This window comes from Gallus gallus, chromosome 6 (assembly GCF_016699485.2).
Source record: "Gallus gallus isolate bGalGal1 chromosome 6, bGalGal1.mat.broiler.GRCg7b, whole genome shotgun sequence".
Classification (NCBI taxonomy): Eukaryota; Metazoa; Chordata; class Aves; order Galliformes; family Phasianidae; genus Gallus; species Gallus gallus.
Window position 1 is genome coordinate 28640916 of NC_052537.1, and position 16362 is coordinate 28657277.

Sequence of the window (16362 nt, forward strand, 5' to 3'; positions counted from 1 at the left end):
CTCCCATTTAATCCAGATCAAACAGACAAAAAGCACTGTGAACAGCAGCAGCAACAATACTAAAGAGTGTTAATTAGAAATTATTTCAGAAGAGGATAGAAGCGTAGCAGGCTTTGAGTAAAGCTTATAGCAGAATGGGTTGCTTGTCAGTTCATTACCTCTCCAAGACTCTGTCTCTCCTGTCTGTCCTCGTAGGCGGAAGTGTAGAATGGCTCATAAGTAATTAGGTCTGGACGTTCAATGTCATAAATGGCCTTGACTTTGGGAATGGCTGCTAAATCCTTGTAATCAAGGATCTCATTGTCTACTTTTGCCTGAAGGTCAAAGACAGAACATAAATTAACTTACACAAATGCACGGGCAATTGCTATTTCACACAATTTATGATTCTGTGTATTTGTTATCGCACTGTTGCTATGGAAAACCCCTTTTGGCACCCTACACATAAAGTGACTGCTTCTTGTTCTTCTCCAAGTGGGCCTCCTCTCCAAGAGCACACAGTGTTTTCTGAGTTTAGGAAAGAAAGAACACTGCATTTACAGATGTAACACAAAAGTTCCCTATCAACTGCACTGAGCTGGAAACTTCAGCTCTACAAATGACTCATTTTGTGTCCTAAGGCAAGTCATTTCACCTCTGTTCTTATTTTTCCATCTGTAATATGTGTGATATTATCAACTAAGTCTGCAGATCACAGAGATTATGACAGGATTCCATGCAGGAGACCACAGACAGAATGTCAGTTTCTAACTTTGCACACAAGAGGAAATACAACTTATTACAAGGAAGTAACAAGGCAAGCAGGACTGGTCAGGGCTAGGCATCAAACTCCCTCCCAGCTGAAATGATTATATTGCATTCATCACTCAGTGATGCAAGCTTCTAACTAAAGTGCATGTTAATTAATAAAAGGATAGTACGTAAAACTAACATTTACTATTCTTTCATTAGAGCTGCAAGGAACTCTCAACTTGTTCAGAACTGGAAGTAGGAAATCAGATCCAAAAAGACAACTGCACCCATCAGAAGGAGCTGGAAAGAGATCTTACCTACTGTTTATGTAGCTAATATCTGTCCTTACTTAAAAGAAGACTTGCTGAAAAAAATCATCGTAAATTCCTACCTACATTATAGAAATTCATTTTATTTTTAAAACTAAAAGGGGATATCCAAACTGCTTTTCACCTCTTCTACTAGCTACTTTAGTAACACATAGCAGGCTGCACAAGGAAATAAGGCTGATCTGTTTCTACTCACCTTCCACTCTGTTCTGAGTACTGGCACCTAGCACCTTTAGGTTTAAGTGTATTTACCTTCCCAAGCTCTTCTAACAACCACTGATGATTCTTATGTGATGCCATAAATCAGACAAGCAAGGACTGAGATTGTTAACAAATCCACTTTTTAGACATAGCATAAAATCTGCTTAGTTTTGACTCACCAGACATAACAAAGTATCTTAAGCCAATTTAACCCTTAATATAGGTAGGTTTATGAATTTGCAATTTTTTTTATGACAATCTGTTAATGAGCTGTTAATGTATGGATACTTTTAATCCAATGTAAATTACCATACATATTTTCACAGATGTGAATGTAGGCCAACATGCAGGCTGCCACACAGACTCCACTGTTCAGTAACAGGTGAGGTTTCCTAAGCTAAAGTTTATGCAGGTGGTACTACCAGCAGGACGGCAGTTGTGCAGGGCATGCTCTGTGGTATGACATCTTTAAGTGTGAACATCTTTATCATAGTAGCTGTTTTTGGCTGTGATTGAAATGCACTGAAGAACTAGCATTCAACCCAAGCTCAAGACTCGAGATATATAATTTTTGGTATTGTTGGTATTTTCTCCTGAATTATTATATAAGTAACTAGTAAATCTGCATACCTTACGTTTTTATCTGTACAATCTTAATGTTATCTACGAAACCAGTGATTCAGTATGAAATACAAGTAATACGAAAGAACATTTGCCCTGCAGTCTTTCTTTTCCAAACAGAACTTGGCCTTTGATCCCCTCAAAATGGACTCTAATTTGCTTCCTCGGCGTTTTCTTCCTTAGCTTCTACTTCTCCCTTGGATTTTGTGCAGGTTGTCTGGAGCATGTTTTACATGCTGAGAAAGGTTATATGGACTTTCAAGAAACAGGACTTTTAAATGGATGTGAGTTCTTAGAAGTGTAGGTTATATGTGTGCAAATACAGCAAACTTGGCAAAGCTGAGCTGCTCTTTTATTCACTCAATTACACTTGATTCCATACTTTTTCTCTTTAGAACAGAATTAGTAGGTGACTTTTTTTTTTTTTTTTTGACCTTACAGACTTCTCTACCCAGAAAAAAGGGCACTGGCAACACTGAAATGCCTGAAAAAGCAGTAGGAGGAGAAAATAATTATTGCTTTGGAATTTTTAGGCAAACCTTCTGCTGATACATTTCTAAGTGTCGTTTCTTAGATCACACGGGTTCAAAAGGAACCAAGAAAAGAAAAAGATCTTTTCCAAACAATAATTCTAAGACTCTATGAAAGAGGTGACTTGATTACTGAAGGAATCTACACCTCAATTAACCACAAATAAAACAGTATATCAATAGCTTTGCACTTTCAGCACTGTTAGTCTAATAATAACAGTAAGATGCTTAATATCCTTTTTTGTTTTAAGTCCCTCCATTTCCCCCTTCTTTTCCTTCCATAGCCACATCTGACTTCTAAAAACCCGGATCAGCCAGGCTTCCTTCTGTGTACCTGACCCTTCTCCCCACGTTCTGCAGCTGCTGACAGCAGACCTCCCAGGAACTGCATATTGAAGTGTAAAGATAACACATCTGACAAAGTCAACTGATCTGTCCATCTTCTGTCCCTGTTCACATCATCCAGTGATTTCAGGAGATCTGCTAAATCTTTGCTTGGCCTAAAGAAGCTCTGCCCTGCTCTTGAAATTCTGTAGTAATAAGAAGTACATTTGTCACAGCAACAAGAATTTTAACCATTTAACCACTAGGATGAAGGCATTAGAATTAGCATAAAATTACTTATTTCAGCATAGAGTATTTCCTGTCCAAGCAAGGGCTCGGCAGCTTATTCATCAGAAAGAATACTTACATAGATAGTGTGGCCCGGTGAGCCAGGTATACTGGAACCTGGTCTGGAATAAATACTTTCTGATGATGTTCTGGTAGGCTGAAAAACAAACAGTAACTTTTCAGAGCCATCTAAAGCAATTAACATTTGGTAACTTTGGATACAAGTGGAGAAATCTGCACACATCTTGAAATTAACTGTATTTAGAAAAAAAAAACCCATCAACACAAGATCAAGCATTCTGGAAAATTCCACGATCTCACAAGGCAAGTGAACTCTTTTTTTCTGCAGCAGAAGGAGTGCTGTGAGAGGTGAAGGAGGTTTTCCAAATGATAGCGTGAGAGACTGACAATAATGAACAAATCCAAATGACACCTGCCAGAGTCACTGCAAGGAGCCATACACCATACAGCTCAGGATGGTCATTTTATCAAAAGGTTAGTTCACAAACAGCAAGAGAGATCAGCAGCCAGTGGTTCAGCAGCCAAAATCACCGAGGAGAGCACAGCACACGTTACTGCTTTCCAGATGGTCAGTCACTGGATTTCCATTATGAATACATAATTGAAATCAGCCTTTTTCAGTAGAAGGACCTGAAATCCTTGGAGCAGTTCCCTACATCTGCAGTACAACTTAGATGCAACCTAAGAGCTCAACTGTTGTTTGAAACGTCTCGACTCCCTGTGTTGTAAACTCCTGATGTTTAATGACAACATCCTGCAAACTGAAACTCAGAAGAACAGTCGCGCCCCTACAGAGCGAGAGTTGTCATATATTTAGTGGGTTTTTCAGCATTTCTGCAGTATTAAACAGACACTGACTCCCCATGGGATGTTTTACAAGAGCAACTTAGCACTGAGTTGTGGGAATCCTGAAAAATTTATAGATTTGAAAACCATTTGTTTAATTAAAATTGACAAAGGCTATTGGGGCAAGAACTCATACATTCGGCATGCACACAAAGTTAACCAAACACTTCCACTTGTGGAGCAATGAACAATTCTTGCAAAGAATGAACTCCTATCATAAAGCAGTGCATCGTAGATGATTCTGATGACAGAACTGCAGTGGGATACGTTGAAGTCACTGAAAATTAAATCTTGTCAACTGTGACGCTGAACTAAGGGACCTTTTAGTCACTGACTGAAGAGAAGGAAGGCTTAGCAGCTTGGCTTAGTGATTTCTCTACTGGAACTTTCTCATCTCTCAGCACACGCTTCCTGATCAAATCCTCCAGTGCTCTCTGCATCTTTCTACTTTTAATTCCATCCCCAGGAAAACTACTGGACTCATCCTTATAAAAATGAGTAAAACCACATAAAATTGGAATCCTCTGACTCCATTTGTGGAAATGAAATCATCACATGCAGGGATGGTCAAAGGAATAAAGGGCTTTGAACACATTCCATCAAAAAACGTGACGATCCAGATCAAACAGACAACAGATGTGGCCATGGAATGACACAGCCACCAATCCCCTCCGGAGCATGTCTGGGAACGCCTTCTCAGCCGGACCTCTGCATGTTTCTTTCCTTTTTCCTCTGCAGTTGCAAATTCCTAAATCCCAAAAGGGAGCGCAGAAATTTCTCAGCTGCCCTTTGGCTCCTCCCATGATGCAATCAAAGAAAAACTAAACCAACAACAAACAACCCACTTGTTTTATGGAAATGTTACAAGACCGAAGCTGGCTGTTGCTGAGAAACACTTTATTCCCTTTTGTTCTGCCATCTCACACCACTGAGCAGAGACACACGTAAAATGTTGCTGCAGTTGCTATGGAAAGCAATTGTTTCCATTACAACGCAGGGAACACAGCTACAGCCATGAGGTACTGTGAGGGGCTGTCTGTCATCTTCCACTTTTGGCAGACACACTTCAGGAGTTTAGGAGTTTTGTCTGCTTAATTTTCCCTCTTGTAGGAAAACAAACACAGGAGCAGCTCCAGCTCCTCCAGTGGCACACCCTCTGGGATGCGCTTCTCTTTGGCTCTTTAGTAATCACTTCAGAAAATAAGTTTTCAGTTCTTGCTCTAGCCCTGAGCCTCAACTCTTCGTGCAACTGCTAGAAACTCCTTTAGCAAAGAAAAATTCCCCTGTGCTTGTCACATCAGTGACCGTAATGAACAGAGTCAGACACAGTACGAAGCCACACCTTGCTGATGTATTTCTTAGGTGCTCTTTCCTGAAGTACCGGAGTGGTTGTCAGGTGGACTGGCAAGTCATAGCACCTGTTCTTCAGCTCCATTCTGTGCTTCTACTGCAAGCTCCTCCCCACTATGCCATCATCATGGCCGTAAGCCAGAGATGACACTCCTCAGAACCAGTGTTCTATTTTCCTGTAACGTACTGTGTACATTAATTTAACCTCCCATCTACTTACTGCAGGGCAGGATGCCACCCTCCCAGCCACCACCTGACCACAAGCAGACGTTGCACTCTGTACTATTTCTATTGCCTCCTAGAACAGAAGCTTGGTTGATTCTACAATATAAACCCAAAAACAGCACATGAAAGAGGACTTCTACACCTACTCTCACCCTTGCTGCCTCACTTGGCCCTGTTTCTTTGAATAAGGCAGTCTGTTTCCTCTGCATATGGCTATTTCCTACTCTGCTGCTTCCCATATGGTCTGGGAGCCTTCACAGATCTGCACTTCCCACTAAAGACAATTGCAGAGAAGAGCCGATCAGAGCACAGCTTAAAATTGGAACTGTGGCAAACCTTGATTCAACCTTTATCTTCATTGGTGATATCACACAAGCATCTCATGCACACATTACTGGAAGATAACAGGTAAGGAAATGAGAGGAAACCTCCTTTAATAGGAATGCATTCATTTAGAGGTGTTTCGGTCCCTCCCAACAGCCCTGAGACATCAGGTCTGCACTCCCAGCAACACAGCAACTTGAGTAGCCTTATTTCTGCAAACAGACCTGACGCATTCTTTACATGACTGCTTTTTCTTTAGGGATTGAAACACTGCTTTTTGTAATGACACCTCTGATCACAGGAATTTAAAGAAAAAGTTTATTAACTGTTATAACTATTTTTTTTCCTTGTAGTGTGTGGTCCTTCTTGACATTTTTTTGACTGTGTAAGAGTCATTTTTTCTTTCCTTGCCAACCCAAAAGCACGTAACACCAGTGTAGAAGTTAATATGGGATGTCTATAGCACATACAGGAAGTATATGAACGTATATGAAAAAACACAACAGAAATTCAATCAATTGAAATCCATATATATCATTCAAGAAACCACTGCAGAAGGTATCTAAAACATCTGTAAGACTTCTCCGTATTCTTTGTTTTACCACAGACCTCTTATTTCAGTGTTTTTGTTCTTCATTTCATGCATTTGTCTTCAGTGTAAAAGTTCTTTACCAACTTCATTTCCAGCCTGGCAGAGGTAACCCCGACTCTCATGCTCCCGATGCTCATCCTATTAGTTTTACTGTGAATTTCAGCACTCAGTTATCGTATCACCCATGCATACGTTCCAAATCGATTAACACATTACTTCAACATTAGTCTGCAAAGCTTGACACGTTCATCTGCATTTATCTCAGTTTGTCATGTTATCATGCATGGCGCATCATCTAAGTAAGTGAATTTTTAAAATAAAAGCATCTATGCTGGAGCCATTCACATCATCCAGTTACTGCTGCAATGTGGTGGCTGTGGCTTTCGAAAGTACAGATGTTCAGAATCATGCACTATCAAAACTTTCAAGTGCAGGCAAACAGATCAAATCTGATCCCGAGAACATCTGGCCAAACAGATGCACTATTGTTTAACAAAGGCATCGTCAGCGTTGTCTACAGTACCTGCCTTAGTTTTTTGATAGAGTTCATTATGCAAGGCGGTGATAACAGCTGCAGAGGAACGAATACGATTTCACTTAATAACATTGAATATTACAGTTTAAACAAATTCTCTACATCTCAGAAGTTACTGTAAGTAAGGCATATTTGTAAACTAAAAGACGTTCAGTGTGTAATTCGCTCTACTTGGCAGGCACAACTTTACAACAGCAAGGAATCTGACAGTGCCAGTACAACACTAATGTGAGCATCTGCTTCATCAGCTACATGGTTTTACAGAAGTTACTCAGTTTGTGGAACCAGGGCTCGTTACAGACTGGTTTCCCATGGATTTCAGTAATGTTCAGTGGCAGTGAACAAGACCAAGAAAGTACTTCAGTGCTACAGCATTCGTTGTGCCTGTCTGCCAGTGGAACTCCTGACAAGTGTGTTACCTTCAAACGCACGGAGCCTGTCATTATTTCCCTCCCTTAAAAATGTATATGTGTGCATAAAGACAAAAGCATGGAACAGGTTTAGTTTGAACTCACACAGATGCATTTTAACCAATTACAACAATTTTTTCTTTCCTTTCTAGACAAAAAAGCCAAAAAGGAAAAGGTATTTTCAGCACAACCACTGAAGTCACACTGCTACCAAATACAGTCTTTCACAGAAAGTAAGCTAAGTGGAAGGCAGAAAAAAAATGCAGTGGGAAATACATAACAATGAATTCAGGGCCAAACTCCTCACAGAATTCACAAGATTTCACTCTTATTCTTGTTTTTCTCCCTCAAAAAATCTTAAATAAGATATTTTGATATCAAATAGTAAGATTTTTTGAGATAGGTAGCAAGCACAGTTTTAAAAACACTGAAGTCATTTTTCATCTTCAGACGTTGTCCCTCATAATTAAGTTATTGAAATGTGCTGTGTTCCTGCTTACATTTAGCAAACGATTAACACCTGTAAATACAGGTCTCAGTCCACAGATAGCTGCCCATGGCAAAAATCAGCAATTATTGCACATGAAGTGTGTATTTCTTTTATATTCCATAATGCTCTTTTGTTTTCTTTCTGGCATTGCCTTTGGCATCAAACTCCTAGTTAAATGCCTGCCTTCCCCTGATTTCAGTAATACCACCAGCACTCAAGTTTGGCAGCTCAGAACTTTTCTTGGGCTGGCAGTTCAAAGTGCCTGACGTGTCATCACTGCATCAAATTGACATTAAAAGAGCTTAAAGTAAAGTTTCATTTGAATAAGACACTGAGGATTGTCTTCTCCAGGGTACATACACCATCCAAAGAGCTATGAACAAGGTCATCATATGTTGAAGACCTGCAGTAGACAGACAGCTCTCCTGTCTTGCCAGAAGAGTAATGTGCCACCATGTCAGCAATAAAACAGACAACACACAATGGAACTCACTAGCAACAGGCTCACCTGAGGCTCAACATTTCTTCCTGTCTTCAGTGTTAAAGGTGACTGTAGATCTAAGAGACTATCATGTATTCTTGCTTCTGGATAAGGTTTTGTAATTTATTTCCCACCAGCAGTTTGGTACCAACAGAATTTCTGAAGCACACACCTTCCTAATGATCCAACTATCTCCCAGCCAGGCATGTGCCCTGTTCTGCTGAAATACGCTTTAGTGAACAAATGCTAACAAGACTGAACCACTGGTTTGGAGAAAGCTGCAGAAAATATGCATTAATCGGGCATGCTCTCACTTACTGTGTAGAAAGGTTTTGCATCGAGCAAAACAGGTAAAATTAAAATCTAAAGCTTTCATGTAGATTAATGTCCTTGGCCCACCTTAACAGCAACAGCAATGATAGCATCTTTACCATGTAGAAGACCACGTGAAGTCAAAATCTGCTTTGAATTACACTACATATAATCAGCATGTACATCTAAAGAGAATAAAATATTGACCAAATTTACACAAGAAGATATAATCTGACCCTAAGCTACTTCTACGCTACAGTCTACAACGCAAGAAAGTCTACCTTTATTTTGGCAGAGGCCACTCCTATTTTTCCTTGCTTATTTTTCTAATACATCAGATAGGACTCACTTTTAATCCTAAGACTCCTGCATTTCAACACTGGAAACTCATACTTCTGCATGCTAAACTGACTGCAAGGCGGCACTACACTGGTCTAAAAGATGAATGAAACAGTACCACATCGCTATTTTCACTTCATTATCAAGTGAAAGCTTCCTCAGGTATGCCTGCATGCTGTATAACCACATGCTCCTCCATAGAGAAGATAGCAATTAATACATAAGCACTGCTATAGAGGAGAAGAAAAGGAATTAGGTGGTGCTTTCAAGTGCAAAGACCCTCGTGGAAGCTTGAAAGTGGAAAGGTGGTTCAGAATCAAGAGGACAGGGAGGACCTCTTAACATCAAATTGGATGTTCTGCTGCATATGGACAGGCAAATGCTATTGAGCAGTGCACACGACATGTTCAAATCCAGCATCTTGCAAACATTTTCTCAACTGAAGTTTTCATCTGTAGTTGGTCAGTGAGAATAAAAACAAAACTGATGTAGCTGACAGCAATTCTTTAATTCCTAAAAAGCACAAACTATTGTTCATGTAGTAACAATAGTAACTATTGTTACAACAGTAACTATTGTTACTACTCTTAACCATCCCTTCAAATTCAGATGCTTTTTATCATTTTCTTTTGTTTCACATTTGCACTCTTATTTTTTGTTTCAGAAGAAAAACATCTGATAGCACAAATGAAACAATTCATTAAACAAAACTGAGAATTAACAAACACTGCACTACATGATGCAAAATACAGTCAGTGCCCAGGGTGGCAAGTGATAGTAGGAAAGCCGTGTGGCAGAAATAGTGGCAAGCACAGTAAGTGACAATGATAAAGAATCTTCTCAGTAAAGAAGACCATTATCAACACTGAAAACACAACAGCAAACCTCTGCAGAGCGTGGTCTGCGCAGAACCAGACTCTTTGGATAAAAGAACTCAGATGAGGAATGCTGCCATGAAACAGAAAAAAGGAAAAAGAAGAGTGAAAAGGAAAGCAGTTCCCCAGCCCATCAGTTAAGCTCTTTTTCAGTCAAGTCACCACTTACAAATAACTACTCGCTAGATAATAATCTGTGTGCTATAGTATCCACTACTTGCTGATCTCTGTAGAATCACAAACAAGCAGATAGTTGAACCTAAGCAATGCATATTCTAGTTATGTACCTATAGCTGCTTTACCCTCTACTTGTTCTGACTTAATAAACCTCTACAGAAAATCCAGTGGGAGGAAGACCTTAATCAACTCAGTCTGAGATCCTGACCAGCTAAAATGCTGATTAGTTTATATCACAATTCAGTTACTGAGAGAAAACAGAACTGGCTGAAAGCTTATAAAATGATTTCCACAATAAAAGGGCATTTTGTTCTGTTTTGCTCCACAGGGAAAAAGGAAACCCAGAGCAAGGATGCTGTGTCAGTGGCAGAACCATCAGAAAAATCAAGGCCTGCCCCTGAAATACGTAGTATCTTGTATTTGAGAACTGACAAATCACATTCTGATTCTCACATCAGGTCAATGTATGCAGAATGTATGCAGTCAAGAAACTGAAGGTGAATCAAACCACAGGTCATAACTGAGAAGTGACGTGCTAAAATAGCACGATTTCCCAGTTTCATTTGTTTCTGAACCTACCTGTTTGCCATTGCCCTCATCTGAGTAAGCAGAAACATTTGGCAAAGTCTTCTAAATGAACGCAAGTGGTCAAGGGAAGTCAAATTGATTTTAAATCAATTGGCACCAAAATAGGAACAGACTCCCTGCAATGTAAAGTTGAAGCTAAAAATTCTCAACCTCTCCACCTAGCTTCAGCACTGTGAATTTCCAACTTTACAGACATATTAAACATCTGCATGGAAGATCTCCAGGAGTAAGGTGACCTTGGATAGCTGTGCAATGACATCTTTTCTGTTCCCCCTTTACTAAGTTTTTTTTCCCCCTCTTCACTTGTCTTAAATTTCCTAGAAAAACTCACTTAGGAAAAGTCTTGCAGGTGGATGAATTCAATTAAAATTACCTGAGAGAGAAGAGGACTCACATGCTTGAATGTCTGATGGGAAAAAGGAGAAAATATTTGAAGTCTTTGGCCATTTTGAAGGGAAATGGAAATAAGCCAATTGAATTATAAGGTCAGCTCCGAGAAGGTTTATAAGGGCAGCAGTGTAGTCAGGAGTGCTTTGACAAGGCTCTTGGGTCTGTGCAAAAGAGAGCTACTGTACCCCAACCATTCACTGCTAAGCACAAGTATTCTGACACTTATGCTGGGCCAAAGCACTGTCTTACATTCAGCATCTTAAATAAGGAAGAAAATTCAAACCAGCGTAAAAAGTACTATGGCAATTACTTAACATTAATAAGGAAACAATCCAATTCTTTTTGGAGTTCTCTGTATGGCTTCTAATTACTAAGCATTGGCATGAACTATCTGTCTGCTCCTCAGGAAGCACAATAACCCTACATCTACTCTGAAAGTAATTCTGTCTCTTAAATGATAAAGCTAAAGCTGATTTACACTGTGATAAGATGGTCACTGAGAAAAGCAGCTGTCAACCATCATACTGGAAGTCAGAACAGGATAACGTGCAAATAGTGGATTGTAATAATGATGTTCGGTCCTGCTGGATCATATGGTCACACACAGCCAGTTCTGCTTCTGTATTATGAGTACAGCCCATGCTAACCTGAACTTTGCTCAAGAGAAATACATTATTACGTTACCTACATTCATAGTGAACTCATAGAAAAGGACACCTGAATCAATTTTAAAGGACTAGGCTTCCTGTGAATCACCCACAGATGGAGCACAACCCACAGGATAATCTGTGTATCTCCATGCCGGTACCTCTCATTCTCCTTGGCTGATAGACCTTCTAGCCATTTTATTTCTATGAAGTCTCTAATATCCTAGTCTCTAATATTCAGAAAAATGAACAAAGTTCAAAGGCACAACTGAGATATCAAAGAAAGTAAACTGTCCAGAAGGCAAATTAGTGAATATGGGCTTAAAATTGCCTGATGCGTGAAGAAAGTGATGAGTGCAGTTTTATTCCAATGAAGGATTTGATCCAGAAAGTTCTTGGTATGCTGATGTGATCCCAAGAATGCCAGCCCTTCCTGACATTCAAATTCGGATCTCTTTAGTTTGTCGTTTATTTGAATGGCAAAGGAATGAGTACATCTCAGCTAAATGCTGTAAATAACTGCAAAGAACAAGGGACAACTATTGAGAAGTTATACAGGTGTGCAAAAATATTAAGATGTGTCACAACTCGTGCCCTGTTCACATTTTACTCCACTGCACAATAACTCACATATGATGATCTATCTTAGAGACAATGGCATATCTGTATATCAGCAAATTATACCATCCTTAGGGTAACAATGAAACTGAAGATGATGAGTCTAAAAACCACACCAATATCTCTGAAGTGCTGCCAAAGTTATTCTGCCAGTGCGGTGACAACTATGCCACAAAAACCATAAAAAACACACTTTGTATACAACGTTCAGCTATCAAGTGTGTAAAATATCCAATGTGTCATTGCCACTAATTCAGCTTACCCGTAGCTTATCTTCAGTCTTAGTGGATTGCTTACAGTCGGGATGCCAGACAGTGGAACCTGGGGGACATAGAAAATGAAAAAGTCTGTATTTAGAGGAAAGCAGATGATTTCTGGTTATGAGATCTTAGCCATGAAAAGAGAATCCCTTCGCTGAATCAGACTGTGAATCTATGTGATCTATGTGAGCCCTTCACGTCCAATCCTAGCTCATGAGAAATACAAGTGAAACAAAAAAAATCCAAATCCTTGGTCCATCTACAGCAGCCTCTTGCTGGCACTGTCAAAGCGCTTAGTGCAGCTTCTTAATTATAACTCAAACAGTTGTAAACAGCAAGGAAGACAGACAGCACCAGCTGGAGAAACTGAAAGATGGAGGGTCCTTCTGGTAAGGATGGAGGCCAAGGGCCATGGCAACCTGACCTGGATTCCCCTTCTGTACTGACCAAAGTCAGCGTACTGTACATGGCACTGGCATACACATGGCTTCTGTGCCCTGCTCTGTAAGGTCAGTGGCATGTGCTGCACTGGCATTTCCACATGGCATGTTCCAGTCTCACATCCTCCCACAAAGAGGCAACGTTTCTACTGCCCGCGTTCCAAAACATGGGATTTTTCCTCACATAGTAGAAATGTAAATATCTGGCTGTGTCCATGGGCTGGGAAGGGGCACTGCCAGCCCTCCCCCAGTGCTTTGGAACAGAGAGCAAACTATGGTTACTACTGGGAAGCTGCTGGCAGGTTTTTAGCCAATCTGAAATAGAGCAGAAGCTAATGCTGATTTTTAACACTGACTGCAGCTGTAGCCCAATTCAGGCTTCAATCCAGCAGCCACAAAGCCTTCTGCGACCCTTGTCTGTCTGCAGGAGGGAATGTCACCTTTTCACTCCATCCACAAAGAAATCAAACAAAGGGCAGTCCAGGTCTCCTGCTGGTGAATATTAGCTCAAGCACAGCCAGAGGACACCCCACCCTCTGAACCAGTGAGAGGGATGGATCAGGGGCTCTGGACAATTCACTCTAACAGCCCTTACACAGCCCGGTGTAGAAGCAAAGAACAGCAGGAATGCTCATTTCCCAGCAGCACACAAGAAAATCATCATCATCAGAAGGCTGGAGAGAGCGCTGTGATTTTGCATCAGAGTCTGAGAAGTTTGGCTTCAAGTTTGAGCCAAGGGAGAAGAAACTGCGCATTTGGCAGCAGGGAATGATCGGACAACGGGAGGAAGCATACCGAGAGCCTCCTCTGCCAACAAACAGCAGCTTCCGAGCCAGGACTCCACAGCGCCAACAAGACCAGGAGAGAAGCACGGGCTGTGCATTTGCTAGGGGGTTAAACACATCCAAGCAGTCAGGAGGAAGCCAGTTCTATTATAAGGCTGACAAAGTGGCAGTCAGAAGGTGTAGGTATAATTCTTAAATTCAGTTGTGTGACCCTGAGAAAAATATGTTCTCTGTTCTTCTGTACCCCAGTTTCTTTTCTATTAAACCATTCCTATTGTCAAAAACAAACAAACAAACAAAGAACAAAAAAGCTGTCACTATTTTCAGGCAGCATTTAGCACAAATTAGCTCAATTTTAGGGACCTCTTTGGACAAAGGGAACAAGAAATGCAAGAGAGTCCTTGTGTCATAACTTACTTGACTTCGCTAAGCATTGTGAACTTTCTTTCACAAAATTGTAAGAAGTTCTAGAAATGTGAAATTCTAAAAGCCAAATCTGATAGAGTGGGCTTAAGAAATACGTAACTATTTTTTTTTTTTTTACTATCCTGAGCTCTGAGCCAACTACAGCTTGTAGACCTTAACCACCCAAAAGAGTCCATCTATTTAAAAATGTTAGGAACTGTGCAAATTCCCATGCTGAACAGCCCTTCTTCTTCGTGCTGGAAACAATTCAGCACACTGTAGCTAATCCCATTCTTAACATATGTTTGTTTGCTCACTTGGCAAACATCAACCAACATGCTCATTTATTCAATTTACCTTGCACGTATCACCGATTGAACATACAGTTCTCTAAAAAGCAGTGACTCAATTCCACATTGAATAAAGCTGCTTTCCTCTTGCAGGTTTGGTTTTGCACATTTCTATTACAAGCAGTTACCACAAACCTACCACGCTGTTCTATTACACAAAGTGACACCAACACTGCATTTTCATGATCAGTAGAGAATGCAATTAGAAATGAGAAGGAAGCTTCATATTTACATATATTTAATCAATAGTGCACTTTTTGTTCTAGCTTCAGTGTTGTGGTGCTGTATTTTTATTACAGAGAAATGCTTGGAAGGCTGTTATTCTGCACCCCAGGGAAAACAATTTGGACAGAGTCAGCATATCCATTTCAGCTGAGAGCTTTGCTCAGGAAAGACTTTCAGGTCACCTACACTTAAAAGCACACTGAACCCAGCAAGGAAAGGTTTGGAAGGGCAGTCTCAGCAATAACACCTGGTCAGAAAACAGTTTTATACAATAAAGCAATGCAACTTGTACTGCTCCTCCGAGACAGAGTGAGCATCAAGAGCATGAACTCACAGCCACAAGAGAGGACGCAGCCAAGCAGAGAAGGATGGCAGGTCAAGGAGCCGGGTATCTCTCCTCACATAACACCTAAGTTATGCTGGAACACAATCTAGCCTGGTTTAAGTAGAAGCAACATGTTCGGTCTTACTGTGATCTGCGGAAATTTATACCAGGGCATGACCAGTCATTGTGAATAGTTTACACCAGTTCATGCCTTGCTCTTATAATTTCTGAATTAATCTGCTCACCACTTTAACATTCTGTGATGTGAGGAAACTAAGATTAAAACTTGTCAGGTGCTGCAGCTGCTGCTTTCAAATTTATCTTTCAAATTTGCCATGAGAAAGCAGTATTTCCTACCCAACCCTCTTTCATCCTCTCCTTGCTTTTGCAAGTAAGCACTGCTATGCAACCAAATACCTAATTCTGTGCACAGCTGGAGTCAGATGACTCTTTACAAGGTCAGTGAGAGATGAGAAAGATGGACTGCAAGGGAGGACAAGCTATAAAATAACACAAGTCAGCTTCAAAGGAATTTCTCAACAATGTTATCTTATTTTGGAATTCCTCCAGAAGGAATCTCTCCAGTTTTTCAAGAGACACTTTCATCATTTCTTTCCTACTTTTTTTTTTTTTTTTTTTACAGTTCTTTCAGGTAAATCAAGCAAGTTTTCTAACGCAAATACAATATACAAATTCCTGATATGTACTTGTCCTTCCACTCTGATTTCTGGCCTGCATAGATGTACTTCTGCCAACATTTCTTAATACCACAGCAAGACAGAAAAAATAATCTTGGCTTAACAGTTTGTGTGCTACCTTCTGGGAGAGCAGGTAGCAAGGCCACCATCATGGACACTTACTAACGTGAAAGAGTCTCAAGTGAAAAAGTATGAGAGCACTGTAATGAAGAAAAGGCTACAGTCCTCCATACACACATTGCACAGGATAGCTATAAACCCATGAGGTCTAGCACAGACAAATTACAAAGTCTGATTTTGTAGTTTTGTTGTAGAGACATCCTTACCTTGCAGATACATTTCTTCTCCTTCTGTGAACATTTGGTTGCACCTGCTGCATCGTGCACAGCTGGGATGATAATGCTTGTCACCTGCCTGAACAAAAGGGAATTGAGGGATCAATACATTGCACTGCTTTGTAAGCACTCAATCTGCTGGTGGACCACTGTCATTTTCCCTCTAGTTCACTCATTACAATATAATATTGTCTTGATGATGTGATAGTAGCTAAGAGAAACTAACACTTTCCTTACTGCTTCAATCCAGAGGTCTATTTTGTACAGTATCCTGTCCTCAGCAGAAGGCAGCAG

At 40.3% G+C, this 16362-nt stretch overlaps 1 protein-coding gene and 1 long non-coding RNA gene across 23 annotated transcripts in view; one reads left to right on the forward strand and one right to left on the reverse strand.

The window, feature by feature from the left end:
• The window catches only part of ABLIM1 (actin binding LIM protein 1), a 182314-nt gene that overhangs the window by 34809 nt on the left and 131143 nt on the right, over positions 1-16362 (reverse strand). For 18 of the 22 annotated variants that reach the window (XM_040702464.2, XM_025151632.3, XM_040702458.2 and 15 more), the window contains 4 exons: positions 16060-16147; positions 12508-12566; positions 3105-3182; positions 159-314 (listed from right to left, as the gene is read on the reverse strand). In XM_040702464.2, coding sequence (XP_040558398.1) covers positions 159-314; positions 3105-3182; positions 12508-12566; positions 16060-16147 — 381 coding nt within the window. Of the gene's footprint in view, positions 1-158; positions 315-3104; positions 3201-6906; positions 6955-9835; positions 9899-10780; positions 10796-12507; positions 12567-16059; positions 16148-16362 lie in introns of all 22 variants that reach the window. The other 4 variants (XM_040702447.2, XM_040702466.2, NM_001159363.3 and 1 more) reach the window with 3 other exon arrangements.
• LOC124418061 lies at positions 4397-16072 on the forward strand. The gene is made up of 2 exons (XR_006939607.1): positions 4397-5875; positions 7097-16072. It is a non-coding gene; the product is annotated as an uncharacterized LOC124418061 (long non-coding RNA).